Source organism: Lithobates pipiens, unplaced genomic scaffold (assembly GCF_037356315.1).
Source record: "Lithobates pipiens isolate NorthernLeopardFrog02 unplaced genomic scaffold, aLitPip1_a1.2 Scaffold_10, whole genome shotgun sequence".
NCBI classification, from domain to species: Eukaryota; Metazoa; Chordata; class Amphibia; order Anura; family Ranidae; genus Lithobates; species Lithobates pipiens.
The window spans coordinates 86,184,103-86,204,449 of record NW_027507686.1 but is presented as its reverse complement, the minus strand read 5'-3'; the positions used below and the strand labels follow the sequence as shown (position 1 = coordinate 86,204,449).

General features: G+C 42.3%; 1 protein-coding gene across 1 annotated transcript in view; it reads left to right on the top strand.

The window, feature by feature from the left end:
- Positions 1 to 20,347, top strand: part of SLC12A4 (solute carrier family 12 member 4) — a 435,256-nt gene that overhangs the window by 314,190 nt on the left and 100,719 nt on the right. The window contains exons 16-17 of the mRNA XM_077456642.1: positions 3,429 to 3,533; positions 16,717 to 16,885. Of these exons, the coding sequence (XP_077312768.1) occupies positions 3,429 to 3,533; positions 16,717 to 16,885 (274 nt within the window). The remainder of the gene's footprint in view (positions 1 to 3,428; positions 3,534 to 16,716; positions 16,886 to 20,347) is intronic.

Genomic DNA, 20,347 nt, shown 5'->3' with positions numbered 1-20,347 from the left:
GCCTTTGGTGTGGAAAGACTTCTGCCCATGTTCCACAAAGATGCACATTTTGCACAGTTTCTTATGACACCGGTATATTCCCACAAGAGGGATGAGGGTAGGTACCGTGATGGACATGGGAGTAGTTTTTAATTTACTAGGAGCAATTTTACTCTTGAGGTTGGACGCCCTACTTTATGTTGTTTTGGGCCGAGAGGGAAGAATAGGTTTCAGGTGGGGGTCTTGTAGTATACCCCAGTGTTTTTCCATGATTTTCTCCATTTTTGTGTGTTTACATCGAAAGGTGGTAATGAAGTTGCTGGAATGGTCTCTATGGTTTGGATCGACTTTTTTAGGTTTGCCGTGTAGGTATAGCTGGTATGCATCCTCCACGAGACTCCCGGGGTATTGTTTTTCTTTGAATTTTGTTTTGAGGGACGAGCTGGATTGGATGTAATCAATGTCCCGTGTGCAGTTCTGTCTCAAATGACAGAACTGTCCCTTAGGTATATTATTAATCCATTTTGGAAAGTGACAGCTTTTGAAGTGCAGGTATGAGTTCCCCGCAGTAGGCTTTGTATAGTTTTTTGCATATATTAGGGGGCCGTCATGGCCGAGTTCAAGATCCAGAAAGGCTAAGGATACTTGGTTACTCTCATGGGTGAAAGAGAGGCCATATGTATTTTTATTGCAGTACTCGATGAATGGCCTGATGCTACCTGGAGTACCATCCCAGATGATTATATAATCATCTATGTATCTCCCGAAGAAGATAATGTTTGGGGCAAAAGGATTGTTGTGTTGAATATAGTGGTGTTCCCAGTAGCTCATAGCGAGGTTGGCGTAAGAGGGAGCAAAATTGGCTCCCATAGCCGTGCCCTGTTGTTGTAGATAGAAGTCACCGTTGAAAATAAAATAGTTGTGGGTCAAACAGAATTTAGTGGCCTCAATAATGAAGGTAGCCTGACGGACATTCATTAGAGGATCACTGGTCAGAAAATGTTCGAGAGCCATAATGCCAAAGGAGTGTGGGATCGATGTGTATAATGAGCGAACATCTAGGGACACCCACATGTATGTGGGTTCCCAGGTGTATGAGGACAAAAGTTCCAGGAGGTGGGTTCCGTCTCTGATGTATGACGGAAGGGATTGGACTAAAGGTTGTAGAAATTGTAGAGACTGAAACCAGAAGTGACGCTGTCCATGGATGTCACTATGGGTCTGCCGGGGGGATGTTGCTGATCTTTGTGGATTTTAGGAAGATGGTAAAAATACGGTATGGAGTAAAAATCTTTGTGTAAAAAGGAACTTTCAATTTTGGTAATGATGCCATTGGAAAGGGCAATTTTGATGAGTTGGTTGGCTTCTTGTGCAAAAATATTAATTAATAATTTAGCTTGATATAGGGGGATTGGTCTGAGAGTAGTTTTAAGGCTTCTGCAATATAGTCGTCCCTCTCCTGGAGGACAATAGCTCTGCCCTTATCAGCAGATCTTATGACGATGTCACTGGCCTGGGTGAAATGCTTCAAGGCATTTGTTTCTAAAGGCGTCAAATTATGTGAGTTGTTGAGGAAGAACTGCAGAGTTTTATCATGTCAGAAAAGACAACTCGATAAAAGCTTTCTAGATATGGGCCTTTTGACTGGGTGGGAAAAAATATAGATTTTGGTTTCAGACTGGTGTGTACAATGGGGGGCGAGGTGGTTAAATGTTGTGAAAGTGATCTTAGTAGATCATCTTCCATATTGGATAGATCCAAAATGGAACATTCAAGGTTTTCAGAACTGGTTTCAGACTCATTAGGTAAGACAGTGGGTGGGGGAGAGGCGGTTAGTGTATCCAGAGTCTTGAGTTGGGCTTTTTGTTTTTTTATATGGAAACTGTGGGAATCCATAGTGGAGAAGGATCTGGGGTTTTTGGTAGATCATAAGCTCAATAATAGCATGCAATGCCAAGCTGTGGTTTTCAAAGCGAGCAAAGTCCTTTCCTGTATTAAGAGAGGTATGTACTCCAGAGAGAGAGATATAATTTTGCCCCTGTTCAAATCATTAGTAAGACCTCATCTGGAATATGCAGTTCAGCTTTGGGCACCAGTTCTCAAAAAGGATATCGGTGAACTGGAGAAAGTGCAGAGAAGGGCAACCAAACTGATAAGAGGCATGGAGGAACTCGGCTATGAGGTCAGATTAGAGGAACTGAATTTATTCACTCTTGATAAGAGGAGATTAAGGGGGGATATGATCAACCTGTACAAATATATAAGGGGTCAATATAGGGAACTTGGTGTCGAGTTATTCACTTTACAGTCAACAAAGAGGACAAGGGGGCACTCTTTACGTTTAGAGGAAAAGAGATTTCATCTCCAAATACAGAAAGGTTTCTTCACAGTAAGAGCTGTGAAAATGTGGAATAGACTCCCTGCAGAGGTGGTTCTGGCCAGCTCAGTGGATTGCTTTAAGAAGGGCCTGGATTATTTCCTAAGTGTACATAATATAACTGGGTACTAACATTTATAGGTAAAGTTGATCCGGGGAAAATCCGATTGCCTCTCGGGAGGAAGGATTTTTTTCCCCTGCTTTAGCAAATTAGATCATGCTCTGCTGGGGTTTTTTGCCTTCCTCTGGATCAACTGTGGGTATAGAATTGGGTATATGGGCTGGTATGATATTTATTATATAAATCTGCTATATCTTTTCTTTTTTCTTTTATTGCTTTGTCCTGTGTTTGATTGTTGTTTATAGAGATTTGAGAAACAAACTTTCTTTTGACAGATTTGGATCAATATATATTTTCCATAGTTCTGAAAAATCATGCTAGTCGCGTGAAACGCTTCACCTTGCTTCCCCTTGCCTGCATACTGTTGTGTGCGGTTTGTTTTTACTTTGTCTCCTAAAATAAACTTTAATTGCATTGTTTATGGGAGTGCAGCCATTCTTCGTTTTATATTTTTTTCTGCAGCAGTGACAGGGTATGCACCCCATTCCATTCGTTTTTCTAAAATCTGTTACATCTTTTTATTAAAAGATATTAAAACCACAATACACCCACATTTGGATGTGTCTGCCCCGAATCGCTTTAATCATCTGAATCACTGGTAATGTGGCTTCCAGCCACATACAACAAGGCTGCAAGAAGACACGCTCTGTATTTGATGACATCTCTCCAAAACAAACCCGCGGCTTGTTTTGGAGCGACCTCAACCCGCAAAGGAACATGCAGACCATGGATCATGGACAGCAAAATACAAACAAACCTTGAGACCAGAATTTTCTCTTCCCATAGCCATCCAAAACTAGAAAATGTTTTTCAGGCGTAGAGCTTTAATAGAATACATTTTAAATTCACTTTTTCTAAAAACATAGTCTAAAACCATACATCGAATAAAAATTATTTTAACAAGAAAGCAATATGTTTGCCTTTTTTAATAATTTATCTTTCATTTAATAGAGCAGAGAAAGAATGGGGAGATGGAATCAGAGGTCTTTCCCTCAGCGCAGCTAGATATGCTTTGTTAAGACTGGAAGAAGGACCTCCTCACATCAAGAACTGGAGGTAGGAGTTTGTTCTTTAACTCTTTTTTTTTTTTACTTTTGCTTATTAAAAATTATTTTTGTTTATTTTTAATGTAAAAAAGCTTCTCTGTGTACCGTGCAAAAGTTTTAGGCAGGTGTGAAATTTTTTTTGTAAATTAACCACCTGACATCCGTGTTATGGCCGAATGATGGCCACAGCGCGGATATGAATTCCCGGGAGGCCGTCGTATATTTAGACCGTATGGAGAAAGGGTTTTCAACTGCTAAATCCAGAAGGCTTCCCTCTGGCACAGTCTAGTGAGTCTTTTATAGATGATGGATTTTTCAACTTGTTCTATAATCACATCTGTTACCAAGTATGGATTTTTGTTGTGATGTGATAAGAAATGACAGGATAAATGGGACTGTATTCTTGATGCTGAACCTGTGTTTATTAAATTGTTGATGAAAATGGTTCTTCCAACATCTTGCAAGGTCAGGTATATTGCGTACTAAGAGGCAGAGTTCAGGTGGGATGTGATAACCTAGGTTTTAGAATTGCTGATGGAATAGAAGGCCTTGTTGACATTTGTTGTTATGGTTGTATTCCTGGAGGGGGGACCAGGTAGGGAAGGATTGCAAGGTAAAAAAATGTCAGACCTGGGTGAAGCCATGTGATGACCAGCACCTAAAAAACAATTCAAGATGTTCATCTTGGGGAAAGAGAGGAGTATGAAGTATGGGTAATAGAGGTAAGAATAGGGACATAGGTTTACTCGAATATTAAATTGAATCTCACAGCTTGAAACTGTGAGCCATTAGAGGACTTAAAGAGGATAACACCATTTTGGGGAGGAGGCCACAGTTAAGCAGCTCCAGGAACACCCACAAATAAACTTCCACCATGGCATGAAGGTGAGATGACAGGGATATCTTTGTCTTGTAATGTCAGTCAAGGTTGGGGACTCCTAACCCACCTTGTTTTCTATGAGCATATAGGGTATCTTGCGCTACTCTTGGATGTTTGTAGGTCCAGATACAGTCATGGCCAAAATATTGTCACCCCTACATTTCTGTAGAAGGGGGAAGAAATGTAGAAATGGTGCTTTCCCCTTTTATCTCGAAATAAAAAAGGTGCTATTATATAACAGATTTTATAGTTAACCGTAAAATGAGTCTGTGTAAAATAATGATACGATTTGTAAAAATAGTAAAAATAGTGAAACCTTGTGTTAGACCCTCAGCCGGGTGTTGGTGGACAGTGATTTTTAGGTATTAGACCCTCAGGTGAATTTGATCAACAAATTATCTAAATAATTTAGACAATCTGTTTACCATAAACTGTGAAGTGATATATAATCCTACATAAAGTGACTATTCCTTCAAAAACAATACAAAACACCTAAATAAAATTGACACCCAAATAACATGTGAAATAGCAATGTTATTTCCCTTTAATGATTATGGGGTGAAGATTGTGTCCCCAGCTGTTCTCATTAGATTGTATTAAAAAAAATTATAGAAGAATAAATCAATAAGGGTGGTTATATATAAAAATATAAAATGTGTTGGGTCTTAGAAAGTCCTATATGGTGTGCCCCTAAAAAATTTTTTAGGGTGGCTTGGTGGTGTGAATTTGAAAAAAATTTGATAAATACCGAAAAAAATATATATATATTTTAATATATGTATGAATGTGGTTCAATCTAGAATATATATATATATACACACAAATACTCCAAATATAAAATGAAAAATTACCGTATTTATTGGCGTATAACACGCGCCGGCGTATAACACGCACCCCAAGTTTAGGAGGGAATTTTGTGGGAAAAACTTTTAGGAGGGAAATTTAAGGAAAAAAAACGTACATTTAAATGTCCATCAATGCAGCCTTATCAGTGTCCATCTGAAGCCTCGTCAGCGTCATTTGCAGCCTTGTCATGCAGCCTGTCCTCATTGCAGCCTTGTCATGCAGCCTGTCCTCATTGCAGCGTTGTCATGCAGCCTGTCCGCATTGCAGCATTGTCATGCAGCCTGTCCGCATTGCAGCGTTGTCATGCAGCCTGTCCGCATTGCAGCGTTGTCATGCAGCCTGTCCTCATTGCAGCGTTGTCATGCAGCCTGTCCGCATTGCAGCCTGTCCTCATTGCAGCCTGTCGTTATTGCAGCCTTGTCATGCAGCTTGTCCGTCTTAGTGCATTGTCCGCTTATGTTTTTAAAAATGGCGCCGCCGAGATGTCTTGGGCTCTCGGACCTTCTCGGCGGCTTTCGGACACTATCGGAACTTCTCAGCGGCTTTCGGCCGCTCTCGGACCTCGGCAGCTTCGCCGAAAGCCGCAGAGAAGGTCCGAGAGCGGCCGAAAGCTGCTGACAAGTTCCGAAAGCCGCGAGAAGGGCTCTGAAAGCTTTCAGCCGCCCAGAGCCCAAAAAATTGTACGGAAATCGCGGAGTATCGGCGTATAACACGCACCCGCGATTTTCCCCTGATTTTAAGGGGGAAAAAGTGCATGTTATACGCCGATAAATACGGTAGATATCTATTAAATATACTAGGAATAAATAAAATTAAAGTCCGTGAGAAAGTGACTTTTGCCCAACGTGACAAGTGCTGTGGCTAATCTTCTATATGCTGGATGGAAGGTGGCGGTGTGGTCATCCATGCAAATAGTGGTGATTTTAAACTCACCAGATGCTTTGCCCCTAACGGGGCAGTAGCGCTTCCACAGTGTAAGCCCCTGTGTCGCTCTGTGTAGTTATTCTTGAACCTTCAGTCTTTCAGCATTTATCAGCCATCACGCAACTTCCAATGATCTTTAAATTATAAGAGATCATCTTACGCATGAGTTAAGAAAATGCCCAATGCCTGGCTACATCCTCTGTGTATCTCCCAACCTCCAAGATGGATGGATGGATCCGACAGCTCCAGGCTCACCTTCCCAACACCTCTCCCTCTCCGGAAGGGGAAAGCGCCATTTCTACATTTCTTCCCAATTCTACATTCACTCCACCCACGGGTGGAACAAACTGTAGAGGCAGATCCAACCCCACAGTATATAAAAAGACAATTTCAGGGCCATACAAAATCCGTAGCGTGGCTTCATTGCCTTTTCTTTGTTCAAACCCTGCATTTCTGTCAGATAATGCACCACTTCATTGGAAAATTGTTGCAATTGCAAATGTTTAGGCAGTCTCATGTTTATTTTGTTTGCATTGGTATGACACCAAAAAGTGCAGAAACAAAAAGCCAGATACAAAGATACCAACAAAACTCCAAAAATGGGCTGGACAAAATTATTTGCACCCTCAATTTACTATTTGGTAGCATACCCCTTGGAAAAATAACTGGGATCAATCACTTCCTGTAACCATCACTGAGTTTCTAGACATCTCTACTGGAATTTTGGACCACTCTTTCGCCAACTGCTCCAGGTCTCTCAGATTGGAAGGGTTCCTTTTTCCAACTACTGTTTTGAGATCTGTCCACAGGTGCTCTATGGGATTTAGATCCGGCTCATTGCTGGCCATTTCAGTACACTTCAGTGCTTTGTCTTAAACCATTTTTGGGTGCTTTTTGATGTGAGCTTTGGGTCATTGTCCTGCTGTAAGATCCATGACCTCTCACAGAGACCTAACTTTCCGACTTTGGGCCCTACATTGCATCCCAGAATTCTTTGTTAGTCTTCGGATTCCATAATGCCATGCACACGGTCAAGACATCCAGTGCCTAAAGCAGCAAAGCAACCTCAAAACATCAGTGAACCTCTGCCATGTTTGACTGTAGGGACTGTATTCTTTTCTTTAAATGCCTAATTTCTTTTTCTGAACACCGTAGCCTGATGGGCTTTAGCAAAAAACTGTCATTCTCCAGTCATCTTCCAGGACGGCACACCTGAGAGAGATGACTGGTCCACCTGACAGGAAACGCAATCAACAAGTTTAAAAGTTCCCACCCCTCCCTCAGACCTTCAGTTCTTGATTGTGTTTCCCACAGGATGGCAGCGAAACCAAGTTCTCCTTTTTTGTGTTTTTTTCTGGAAGGGTCTGGGACCCTTTTTTCTCAGGAATCATTTCCCATGGGAGACTCAAGCAGACAGGGGGTCTGTGGTAGTCTCGGGTGACCCCCGTCTCTGGGGGCCGTCTGGGGGAAGTCCTCCTGGATAGGGAGCCAATTAACAGCCTCACAGGACAGGGGAGTTGTCCTAGTAGTGCTGCTCCCCATTTTGGCTGTTGCCTTACCAGAGAACGCCGGTTCCGGTTTTGTTGGTGGAGTGCGGTGAGCTGCATCTTTTCTCTATGGCAGCAGTGCTGGACGCGGATGGCGTGCGTTCCAGCACGGCTGCGCAGCAGCGGAAGTCCGCTGGAACGCCACGTCACTTCCGGGTATCGGATTTCCAGGCTGGACGCTGTAACTCTCTGGCGTATTGGTGCTGGATGCAGGGCATGCGTTCCAGCATAACTGCGCATGACTGGAAGTCTATTGAGAACGCCAACGTCATTTCCGGGTGACGGCTTCCATAAAGATGGCGCCAGTTACAAGAAATGGCGGCAAGAGGTGCAGTGGAGAGCACCCAGGCAGCGCTAAAAGGCGATACTGTACTTCCAAGGCACAACTGCAGCAACTCCAGGCAAACAGGAGGGGACGCTCAAGACTGCACCTGGTCCAGCGATCCTGCAGGGCAGCAAAGTCGCTATGGATGTGGAAGGTCCGTCTGAGCAAACAGCTACTGAGGTCGCCACAGGGGGTGAGTGATCCAGCTGTGTATTGTAGGGGCGGGGTACTCTGAGGCAAATTCCCCCTTCCCCTTTAGGATGGTGGTAGCTAATTGTCTATTTTTGTTCCAGGGACTGAAGGCTCTGCCCAGGGGTCAGCCAGTAGGTCCAAAGGGAAAGCTACATCTAAGTCCAGGCGCTGTGGTCATTGTAACTCTAAACTAGCACAAGACCACAGCAAGCCCTTTTGCGATAGATGCATTTTTAAACTCGCAGGCAAGGAGATCGCTCAGGTAGTGAAGGAGTGTCGTGCCTTGCAGTTAGAAATGCTAGCCACCCTCCAGTCTTTCCGAACTACACTAGAGAAGGGTCGGGATGAAGGCCCATCGGGTAGAGACCCCTTGCTCACAGGAAGACTTTTCCACGTCCTACACAGAAGGTTCCTTGACAATGTTACCCACAGTGGACACAGGAACATTAAGATCTCTAGAGATGGACTTGTGGCCTTGGAATGCAATTATTTCTTTTAATTTTTGGAGTTTTGCATGGAATGTGACAGATTTGGCTTCTGGTTTCTCCAATTTTTTGTGTCATACCAATGCAAACAATAGAAATGAGAATGCCTAAACATTTGTAATTGCAAAAATTTCCATTCATAAACACGCACACACACATAGTGTAGATCTATATGTCCTGTATATACAGTATACTCTATACTGCAGGGGATTGTCTGAAAGGGAGTTTGGAAAATTCCTGTTCAGGAATTAAAGATCCCCAGGCTACTTTCTTACACCTTTCGACACTTCTGATCCACTCTGGATTTTGCCTGTCCCCATCATGCAGTTTAGGTTACCTGAGGCAAAGCCAGTGCTTTGCAGCCGAGAGCAGAAAGGTTTTGTCTGATGTAGCTAAAAAAGGTTTTGAAAACTCGGAGGCTGACAAACATTAGACTTTGGCAGCCAGTTAGGAATGCTGATGTGTAGTAAGAGCCAAGAAACCTCTTGGTTTTGTTTTATTGAAAGTTTAATTTATTTTCCTCTGAAGCACAGCATTGCATCTGTAAATAGCACAAATAAATTAATAACTATTTGAAAAGACATTACTGGACTGGAATCTATGTCTAAAATGGTTGCTTAACCAAGGGAGTATTACACCCAATAGACCATCCCAAGCATTATGATTAAACCCAAAAGGGAATCTTGTGGAGGGGTGTGGGGGAGGGTGGAAAGTGATGAACAAGGAAATGGAATGTCGTCATGGCCAGTCTGAGGGGTAGGTGGAAGAGGCAGCTGCCTTGGGATCTTCAGCAGGATGTAAGGGTGCAAAAAAGGGCAGGACCTTCAATTTTTTAACTAGCTCATAACTCATCAAGGTGGGGTTTGCACCTTGGCCATTTTACCTAGGATGTTTTTCCCAACATGGAGTGTGGGCCTTTTGTTGCAGATGGGTATAATTGAAGTTCTGCTCCCATTGAGCTCTTTGGTGTATAGTCATATGTTTTGTCATGCACTTGCTACTGCAGTGGCTGGTACTTTTTGTCACAGCTGAAATTCTGCAGACAGAGGCCCACACTTCAGACCTATTTTAATTTACTGCCTATTCAAGTCTATCCTGACACTAACCAGTTTCTACCAAAGACTTATCCAAAGTCTATATTTTCATTATTTTGGGAATAATTGGTAAGAGCATGGGAGGGGATTGCGGTTTTGTTGTGTTGTGCAATTTTTTTTTTGACATTTTATGAAACGTTTAAGACAGTGCAGTGTGGCACCTTGAAAAAAATAAACAGACAAACTATAACAATGTGGTCATTGGCTAGTTTGTGTGAAGTTGAGGGTTTAGGCTGTATTCATTGAGAGTATCATTTCCTATAGCTTTTTTATCAGAGGTGGCAGCTACATACTGTTCATGCCTGCAATAACTTAACCATGCCCTTAAAGTGTCCGCGTGTGATGGACCCATTCTCCTGTTGGAGAATATATTTTTTTTATAATTTTCAGTTATTCTCCTTCTTCAACTGACACTTTTATCAAGATGTGACTGGCACACAGACCCTGAAGACCCCTTCAGCGGTATTCCCCCTATATGAAAACTTGCTAAACACACTTGAGGGTAAAGGTTCTTCGGGTGATTTACACTTGCTATTATTGTCTTGCTTACTTGGCCTCATAGGTAACATTTTTATAGTGTTGACCTATTTTAATTTCCTGGTCCTGGTGCGTATTGCTTTAGTGTGTTGGGGTGCCATGCAAAATGGAATTGAAACTCACATCGCTGCAGATCAACACAGGTCTGAAGCCAGTCTCAGGAATTTTAGCTTAACCCCTTTTTGCTGGTTCTGAACATCCTTTTAAAGGGTTTTTTTTAACACCAGAGGTTTTTCCTGGGCTTCTCAATCATATGATTGCTGGGATTGGCTGTCATGAGACTGAGCATACTCCCAGCACAAAGCAGTGGCACAAATATTTGTTGTTGTTTTATACAGTATGTTGATTTATTAAATATTTTGTAAGTTATATTGTAATTATGTGTGCTAATAATAATTTAGTGCTTTTTTTAATTTTTATTGAAAACATTTTATTTATAACATTTATGCAAATATCATGAGATGTTAATGAATAACGCTATCCTATAATTTTATGATCCTGTGCTTTCAGAAAGTATATTGTTTGTGTGTGTGTGTGTGTGTGTGGGGGGGGGGGGGGGGGGTGTCTTTTAGCTAACTTTCAAAGCTGTAAGTGAAAAAATGCAAAAAACAGTCCTGTCATGTGAGGGCAGGGCATGTAAAAGCAGGGTCTATCAGAAAATGGCAAACATGCAGCAGCTATTAGTGGTTTCAGTAACGCCTTAACATCTGCAAGTTGCTCCCTTCAGAGGAAGCTTTAATCTGTATTCCATTTTGGAATGAGAGGTACATTGGTCACTCTGTGCTAATGCAGTGTCTCACACCTGCCTGGGAAGATTAGTGATGAGAAACCAGTCAGCAAAGCTCCTGATCGCATAACCATGTGAGTTCTAAAAATTATTGCATGGCTTTGTTTGTAAGCAACTGACAGTGTATCTCTTTCTGCGTGAATTTTTCTAAAATCAGTTTTATTTGCCAGCCTGTAATTAGGAATCTGAGCAGGGTATTACAGTATGCCCTGGTTTTAAAGGCTCAAGACGTTTTTATGCACGACAGTAAAAAACCTTCTCTGTGCAGCAGAGCCTCTTACCTAAGCCCCATTGTTATCCAGCGATGTGCATGAGAGCCTCGGCTGGGACTCTCCCTCCTCATTGGCTGCTGTCAATCACAGCCTTTGAGCCAATGAGGGGATAGAGGGGGTGGGCCAAGCCGTGGCTCTGTGTGTGGATGGAAACGCGGAGCAGTGGCTTGGGAGCGAGTCTGCTTGGGTGCCCCCCAGAGCAAGCTGCTTGCTATGGGGGCACTGGGCAGGCGAGAAAAGCCAGGAGCGCCAGCTTGGGACCCAAGAAGAAGAGGATCAGGGCTGCTCTGTGCAAAACCACTGCACAGAGCAGGTAAGTATGACATGTTGATTATTTTAAAAATCATTTTATCACTTTAATAAAGACAACATAAAATGTTTAGCTTTCCCATCCTGTGTGGATGTCATATGGCATCCTCCCCGTTGTGTGCCTTCTGCGCACTCTAGCTGCCGCATTGCGGCTTGATCTGTCACCTGCTGTGTTCGCAGATCAATACGGAAAGTCTTCAAGTCTTTCATTGCAACACTGAAGATATTGGAGCAGTGTGGCCTTTCTCTTAAATGACTGCCCCACACGCTGGTCAAGTAGTACTAGTACATTTAACATGATCGCAAGACTCTTCAAACTGATAGAATCGATGTTCCAAATCGCAAACATGCGATGGGACAGAGGGACAGCTTGCTCCCTAGTGAATGACAAAAGCTCACATCATTGCATGACCCACTGCTGCCTTTTACAGAACATACTAAAACATTCTAGAGTGACTCCATGTCCTTACCCTTTTTGATCTACTCTGTCAATTTGAGGACTTTAAACAGAACACTAGCTACCAAGACCTTGCCACAATTGCACAGAAAATTAAAGGGAATGTAAACCAGCATTTTGCTTCATTCATTCTTAGATGCAAGTAACTGATGATATGTTCTAGCCACTTGCAGCAGCTGCTTGTTTCGTCAATCCTGCTGTCTGTGGAATACCTTGTTGATGTGTCTGATGATAATCTGGAACTGTTTAAGAAGGCAGGGGAGTATGCCCCTGCCGTAAGAAAATTCATATTGCCCCACATACAAGATGAGGATCTGTCTGACGCTAAAGATATGTAAGGAAAATATGTAAAAGAAAATCTCAGGACGTGAAAAGCACCATCCACATGAAAGCAGGCAGTCTTTCTGCAGAATTTTGAGAGAAAAAAAACAGAAGACCCAGGCAGAGGATCTCCCCAAAAAGGCAGCATAGAGCAGCAGATCAGTCTGACTGGTAATCCAGTGAACACATTCCGTTTTGCTATGGCCTCCTCCCTGGACTCGGTTGCCTGTTGTTCCTTAGTCAATTTTGTATTTTGAAGCACTTAAAAGCGCAGTGCAAATAGTTTGCTGTGGTCCACTAGCTTGACTTGGCCCGTCATTGGAGGTTTTCTATATCTGTGGGGTTGAATTACGGGGGAACTTGAAATGTTGGAACTTGTAATGCTACCCAGTGCTCTGGATGGTGGTATGAGAAGGCCTGTGATGCTGCACAGTGATCTGGACCACTAGTATGAGAGGCCTGTAATGCTGCACAGTGCTTTGGATAGGGGTATAAGAGGCCTGTAATGCTGCACAGTGCTCTGGATGGTGGTTTCTGGTCTGAGGGGAGGCCTGTAATGCATAGTGCTTTGGGACAGTGGTCTGAGAGGCCTGTAATGCTGCACAGTGCTGTGGACAGTGGTCTCAGGTTTTAGGAGGCCTGTAATGCACACAGTGCTCTGGATAGATGGTGGTCTGAGGGGAGGCCTGTAATTGTAATGTACACACACTTAGTGGGACTCTCGTCAGGAGGCCTGTAATGCACAGTGCTGCTCTGGATGGTCGTCTGAGGACTCGGAGGCCTGTAATGCTGATTGCACAGTATAAACTCGAGTCGCCTGCTTGCTGGGTGGCGAAAGCACTTATGAAATCTACACAGGTGGAGCTCCTTGGAAACAGGAAGTTCATGAGGGTAAGAAACATCCCTCCCTCACAATTTCATTTTAATTTTATTTTAACGAAAACGGAATTGATTTTCGTCATAGTTTTCATCAGTAGACGAAAATGTGGTGTACTTTTCATTTACTTTTTGTCACTGTAAAAAAGCTTCTGACGAAAATTTTGAGAAGTTTTCATCGACAAACGTAACACAGCTTATAACAGTGATCATCACTGTTAAAAGCAATCTGTCATGGTTATGCAGTGATCTTCCTGTGTTTGCTTACCTCCCCTCATGTGTTCAGACTAAGAGGCCAGCCACTTCCACCTGGTGGTTTTTATAACCTCTCCTCTAAGCATGGCTCCACCCCAGGCCCTATCAGGGAGCCATATATTAACCTGTGCACTGCAGGCCATCAGTGCTGATCAATCATTGTGTATTCCTTTGTGTGTTTAGCTTCCTGTTACCTGCCATGTGCTCTTCTCTGTTTTCCATTACCGACTTTGGCGTGTCTTTGACTATCCCTGTTTGCCTGTGATCCTGACCTTTTGGCGTGTCCCCGACTATTCTTGTCTGCTTGTGGCCCCGGCCTTGGCTTTGTCCCTCACCATCCCTATCCTCCTGTTGCCTACTGTGGGTGTGAGCTGGGAGACCCTGGGGGTCGCGACCTGGAGCCAGTTGCAGCCAAGTCCATCCTCGCCACTAGAGGCTCTGGCGAACACCTGCTGGCTCTTAGACTCTGCGCCTCAGGGAATCTTACGCTCTAACCCCGGTGGGACCTGTCTCCCGTCTGCAGCAGTCAGCCGTAGAGTCCACAACCTTGCAGTGCACTCCTGATCTCTACGGTGTGCATCTGTTACCTCGCCTCAAGGTGACCTGACACAATCATAATGTAAAAATAAATATCATGATCACCTCCATGTCACTATGGTTGCATTGCTCTGATCACACTATGTTAAAAAAAATGTTTTAAAAGTTTTAAATAAAATGCATTTTACTGTCACCAGTCAGTATCCCTGATCACTGCCACTCCACTCCAGTAATATGATGAAAATTGACTGCTCTGGTGACTGTATGTAAAAAAAAAAAATGGGGGCACCCGAGCCGCTGCTCTGTGTCCATTCAGACATGAAGCCATGGCTCGGCCCCACCCCCTCTCTCCTCACTGGCTCAATGACTTTGGTTGACAGCAGCGGGAGCTAATGCCAACCCACTGCTGTCTCAGCCAATGAGAAAGGACAGCCGAGACACTCGTGCAACATTGCTGGATCGCTTACAGAGAGGAAGCAGCGTTCGTCTGTAATCAAGAAGATTGAGTTTTGTTCTTTTCAGAATTCTTGGGTGAAACTGAAACTTCCTTTTGGAAAACAAACCTGGAACCCAAGGTCCACCAAGACCGGCAATAAACCTTATCAAATAATAAAATGTGATAGTGCTGCTGGTACACCAAATACATAAACAAAATCAACATATAAATAACAATAAAGTCCATGAAGTACACAAAATTCAACTGGAATCCATTTGTGATATATATGTGATAAATCATCCTATAAAGGTGCAAAAAATGACTTTTTCTAATCCAGCGTGCTTCACTTAGACTCCACACCACTCTATAAAGTGCTCCTGTAACCGAGTGCAATGCACGTTCGCCTTCTTGTTAGACCCTGCAGTGCAATTCTGCTTTAAGAATGACTCCACAAGGATCAACAATTCCTGGTATTTCCTTTGAGAGTCAGTCAAAGTGCAGTATCCTTCCGATATGGCCACTTCAAAATTGGCTCCACATTGCTCTCAGTTCCAAAGTAACAAAAAAACAAAAGTGCCCACAATAGTGCAGTACCCAAAGTGTTAAATTGGCAGAACCTCACTACCCCACCTTTAAGATGCACTCAAATGTATTAAAATAATACAAATTCTATTTGGATCTCACTTATAGCGAAAGGATTCCACCACCAGGCTCCACCTCTACTAGTTACGCCACGAACTGCGTGGCTTCATCTGGAGGAATTTTTATGTTACTTTGGAACTGCTGGAGAGTAATGTGGAGCCAATTTTGAAGTAGCCATATTGGAAAGATACTGCACTTTATGCAGAGTGTGTCTGACTCTCAAAGGACATACCAGAAATTGTTGATGATCCTTGTGGAGCCATTGTAAAAGGAGAATTGCACTGTGTGCAAAGTGTGTTTGACCCCCTGCAGAATCTAACAAGGAGGTGAACGTGCGTCACACTCTGTGACGGGAGCAGTTTATAGAGTGGTGTGGAGTCTTTTTTGTACCTTTTTATGTCACAAATGGACTCCAACTGAACTTTGTGCACTTCATGGACTTCATTGTTATTTATATGTTGATTTCCTTTATGTATTTGGTTTACCTGCAGCGCTATCGCATTTTATTTTTTGATTCAGTTTTTTTTTGTGGGAACACATAGGTGATAGCAGCAGCAAATTTATATTTAATTTTTGTTCACCATCACGTGGCGGCATGCAGCTATATTGTGTATTCTGCCAATAAACCTGGTTGCCAATGAAGGGGCACCCCCACTTCTGCAAGTGGTACTATGCTTGGCAGTATGGATCTGAGAAATCTCTAATGTATGGGTCCAAAACATTGCGAACTCCAAAGGTTACAAGCCGGGGTTTCGCATCTTGTCTCCTACACACTTAATGCCATGAAGAGTGCCTACCGCACCCAAGAAAAATGCAGCCTTGTTTTGCTGTACTAGGTCAGTTGCACTTCCAGGGGGTCAATGCCCTTGATCCAGAATCAGAAAGGTTACTATTTCAACCTTTTCATGGTGCCCAAGCCAATTGGAATTGTGTGGTCCTTCTAAAACTGCAGCACTTTTTTTTACATGTTCAGAAGTTCCATACCGAATTTGTAAGCTCAGTGGTTGTATCCTTCCATTTGAGGGATTTCCTGGCCCTGGTGGGCATTTAAGATACCTACCTCCACATCCCTCTTTCTGCTTCATCAATGCAGTCTACACTGCGGCAGAAGAACAACATTTTCAGTTTGTAGCTCTGCCATTGGGCCTGCTGGCACTAGTTTTGGCTTTAATGTAATCTGCTATTGTCGGTTTGGTGCCAGAAACCACAGTATACCTTCAGCGGTCTAGTGGAATCTATGCCGCAATGGGCAGCAAAAGGGGGACCCTAGAAAATATTAGGTGGCTGGCCATAAACTTATGGCTAATCAATGTATGATTAGGGCAGCACACACTTTAAATATTATTTATCAGATTTATTCTTGGTACTTATTTTATATAGTGCTATCAATTTATGCAGTGCTTACACAAAATAATTAAATATACTTTAATGTGTGGTAATGTTAAAGTTATGTTTTTTTTGCTTTCACCAGGCCACAATTGCTAGTTCTCCTAAAACTAGATGAGGATCTACATGTCAAATATCCACGTTTGCTTACTTTTGCCTCTCAATTGAAAGCTGGAAAGGGGTTGACCATTGTTGGTACTGTAATGCAGGGGAACTTTTTGGACAGCTATGGGGAGCTGCAAGCTGCTGAACAGGTAACAAGCTTATTTTCCTTAAAGTGATAGTAATGCCTCATTTAACCACTTTAAGACCGGGCCTCTATTTTAGATGTGGTGTTTACAAGTTAAAAACTGGTTGTTTTTTTTGCTAGAAAATTACTTAGAACCCCCAAACATTATAATTTTTTTTCCGAGCATCCTAGAGAATAAAATGGCATCTGTTGCAATACTTTGTCACACCGTATTTGCACACCAGTCTTACAAGCACACTTTTTTTTTTTTTTTAAATCAACTTTTTTGAATTAAAAAATAAGACAACAGCAAAGTTAGCCCATTTTTTTTTTATATTGTGAAAGATAATATTACGCTGAGTAAATTGATACCCAACATGTCACACTTAAAAGTTGCGCCCGCTCATGGAATGGTGACAAAATTTTAGCCTTAAAAATCTCCATAGGCGACATTTAAAAAATGATATTGGTTGCATGTTTTGCGTTACAGAGGAGGTCTAGGGCTAGACTTATTGCTCTTGCTCTACCGATCATGGCGATACCTCACGTGTGGTTTGAACACTGTTTTCATATGCGGGCGCTACTCACGTATGGCCAAGAGACTCATCGGCATTGCAGGTCTGAGATGGGGCTCATATAAGTATTAGGGGTGTTGGGGAGGCTGCTATACACAGAAGGATTTTTATCTTAATGCATTAAGATAAAAAACCTGCCTTTATAACTCCTTTAAGGAACCAGTTTTCAACACACATTTAGCTAATGTAACAGGACATTTTTTCCATGACACTGTATTTTTTATTTTTTTGCCATAACAATGCATGATGATTTAGAATAGTAACCAACTTGTGGGTGAGGAGGAAAAAGTGAGCTTTGGCTGGGAGGAGAGAAGCTGAGCTGTGATCAGGGAGAGGGAGAGCTGTGGATACGGATGCTGATTTATTTTTATTTATTTTTCTGCACACTGTGTGATACACACTCCTCAGCACTGCACAATATGCACTCCTGTGTGTTATGCACTCCTGAGCCCAGTACTCTGTGTGTTACACTTTCCTGAACTTTGCATTGTGTGCGAAACTCCGTTCTGAGCTTTGCCCACACCCATTATCTTGCATTACTTTACTTCTCTTCCTTGAGGAATGGCGGGATTGGGGGTGGGAAGGGGTGGGATCAGGGCAGGGAGTTGACTGGGGAGGGGTGGGTCCATGCACCTATTCCATGGACTTGGTTAATCAAAGTCCCTAGAACAGCCCATAAAACCTCTCCCAGCAAGCCCCCATTTTTGCTAGTGTCCTTAGGTGATGGATAACTTCTCTACTGAGAGCAGGTTTCTGGCTTTTAATTCCAATTTTTGTGTATATTTTATTTGCATAAAATGTAGAAAGACTTTACATGTCAGCATAATGAATAATGACTTGTAAATAGGAGTTCTGCTATAACATTAAATGATCACAAAAAAGTTGGGATGTTGCGTAAAAGCTACATAAAAACAGAATGCAATGATTTTCAAATCTCATAAACCCATATTTTTTTCACCAAAGAAAATAGGAAACATATGTCAAATGTTTAAACGGAGAAAATTTACCATTTTAAAATAATAAGGGAATTTTGAAACTGATGGCATCAGCACGTCTTGAAAAAGTCGGCCCATGTTTAACACAATGTAGCATGGGAACTGAGAAAATTAGTTGCTGGAATTTTGGGAGAAGAATGTTATTCCATTCTTGCCTGATATAGTATTCTAACTGTTCAACAGTCTTGGGTCTTTGTCCTATTTTTTATTTCAAGAACACCATATATTTTCAGTTGGTAAAAGGTCTGAACTGCAGGCAAGCCAGTTAAGCACCCAGACTCCTCAACTACAAAGCCATGCAGTTGTCATAGATGCAGTATGCAGTTTAGCATCGTCCTACTGAAATATACAAAGCTTTCCCTGAAAAAGACATCATCTGGACGGAAGCATATGATGCTTTAAAACCCAGATATTTCTTTCAGCATTGATGGTGCCTTTCCAGATGCCTTTCCCATTTCACACCCCCCTTATACCATCAGAGATGCAGCCTTTTGAACTGAACGCTGATAGCAAGCCGGAAGGTCCCGCTCTATAGTCTGGAGGACAGGATGCCCAAGGTTGCCAAAACAAATGTCAGATTTTTGTTTATCTGATCACGGAACAGTTTTTCACTTTGCAACAGGCCATTTTAAATGAGCTTTAGTTCAGAGAAGCAGCATTTCTGGATCATGTTCAGATATAGCTTAATTTTTGCATGATCGAATTTAACTTGCAATTTTGGATTGCACAGCTAACTGTGTTCACAGACAGTGGTTTTTGGAAGTATCTCTGAGCCCATGCAGTGATGTCCATCACAGAATCATGCCTGTTTATAATGCAGTGCTGCCTGAGGGCCCAAAGTTCATGGGCATCCAATATTGCATATTTGACCTTGTTCTTTTGCACAGAGAGTTTTCCTGATTTTCAGAATCCTTTGATATTATGCATTTTGGATTACATATTTAAAGTATTTACAATTTTACTTGAGAAACATTATTCTGAAATTGTTTGTCAATTTTTTGCTTTTTCCTTGCTAGTATTACTTAGGGCTTGTTCACACTTGACTAATTTTCTAACGCCTAACAAACGATCCAATAGCATTAATATGCTTTAGTATGGACGTTAGACTGCCATTTTACAAGCATTAATGACACTTTAAAAATGCTCCCCCAAATGCCCTATGCATGGTTTTGAATATGCATTAAAACCGTTCCGCAAAGTTTTTTTTTTTTTGTTGTTTTTTTTATTTTTTTAAAGGCAAGTGTCATTACATAAACAATTTGAGGTGTGGCTTGTCATGGTGAATGTTTCCTGTGCATACTCCATTAGCAGGTAAGGCAGCAACATGGATTCCTTCACTAAGCTTGATGTCATGTTTGGTCTCCTGCAGATGATACTGATAAATGAGCAATTGGCTGGGCTGAAGAAAAGAAAAAAGACATCCAGGCACTATTGGGTACATCCAATTGCTAAAGGGCACTTTCATGCCCTGTATCATGATTTATGCACCTACACTCAGAAGTCGATGTCAGCCATATATTTAAGCATTACAAACAGGAAGTGCATAGAAGGGAGTGACTGCAGAACACTCTATGCTCTCATCTGTCATTACAGGGCAGTGCGGGACAATATATTCCTGCTGGTGTTTTTTTTTAAAAAACTCATTTTAACGCGCTACAGCCCTCACTACAACCATGCCTCTAACGCCTGCCAGTGCATTTGCGGAGCGTTACCATAGACTTGAATGGTTGATTCTGAAAGGTTTCAAGTTCCTCCTGACTCAAGATGAGGCTTCAATTTTGAAGCGACATGACTATAATGCTTCATGTTTTGATACTATGTACAGCACACAGTGCTGTTAACATTATAATTTGCATAGGTGTTTGTGCAGCATTAAAAATGCCCCTCAAACACCTGCTTTCAATGCTAGTGTGATCC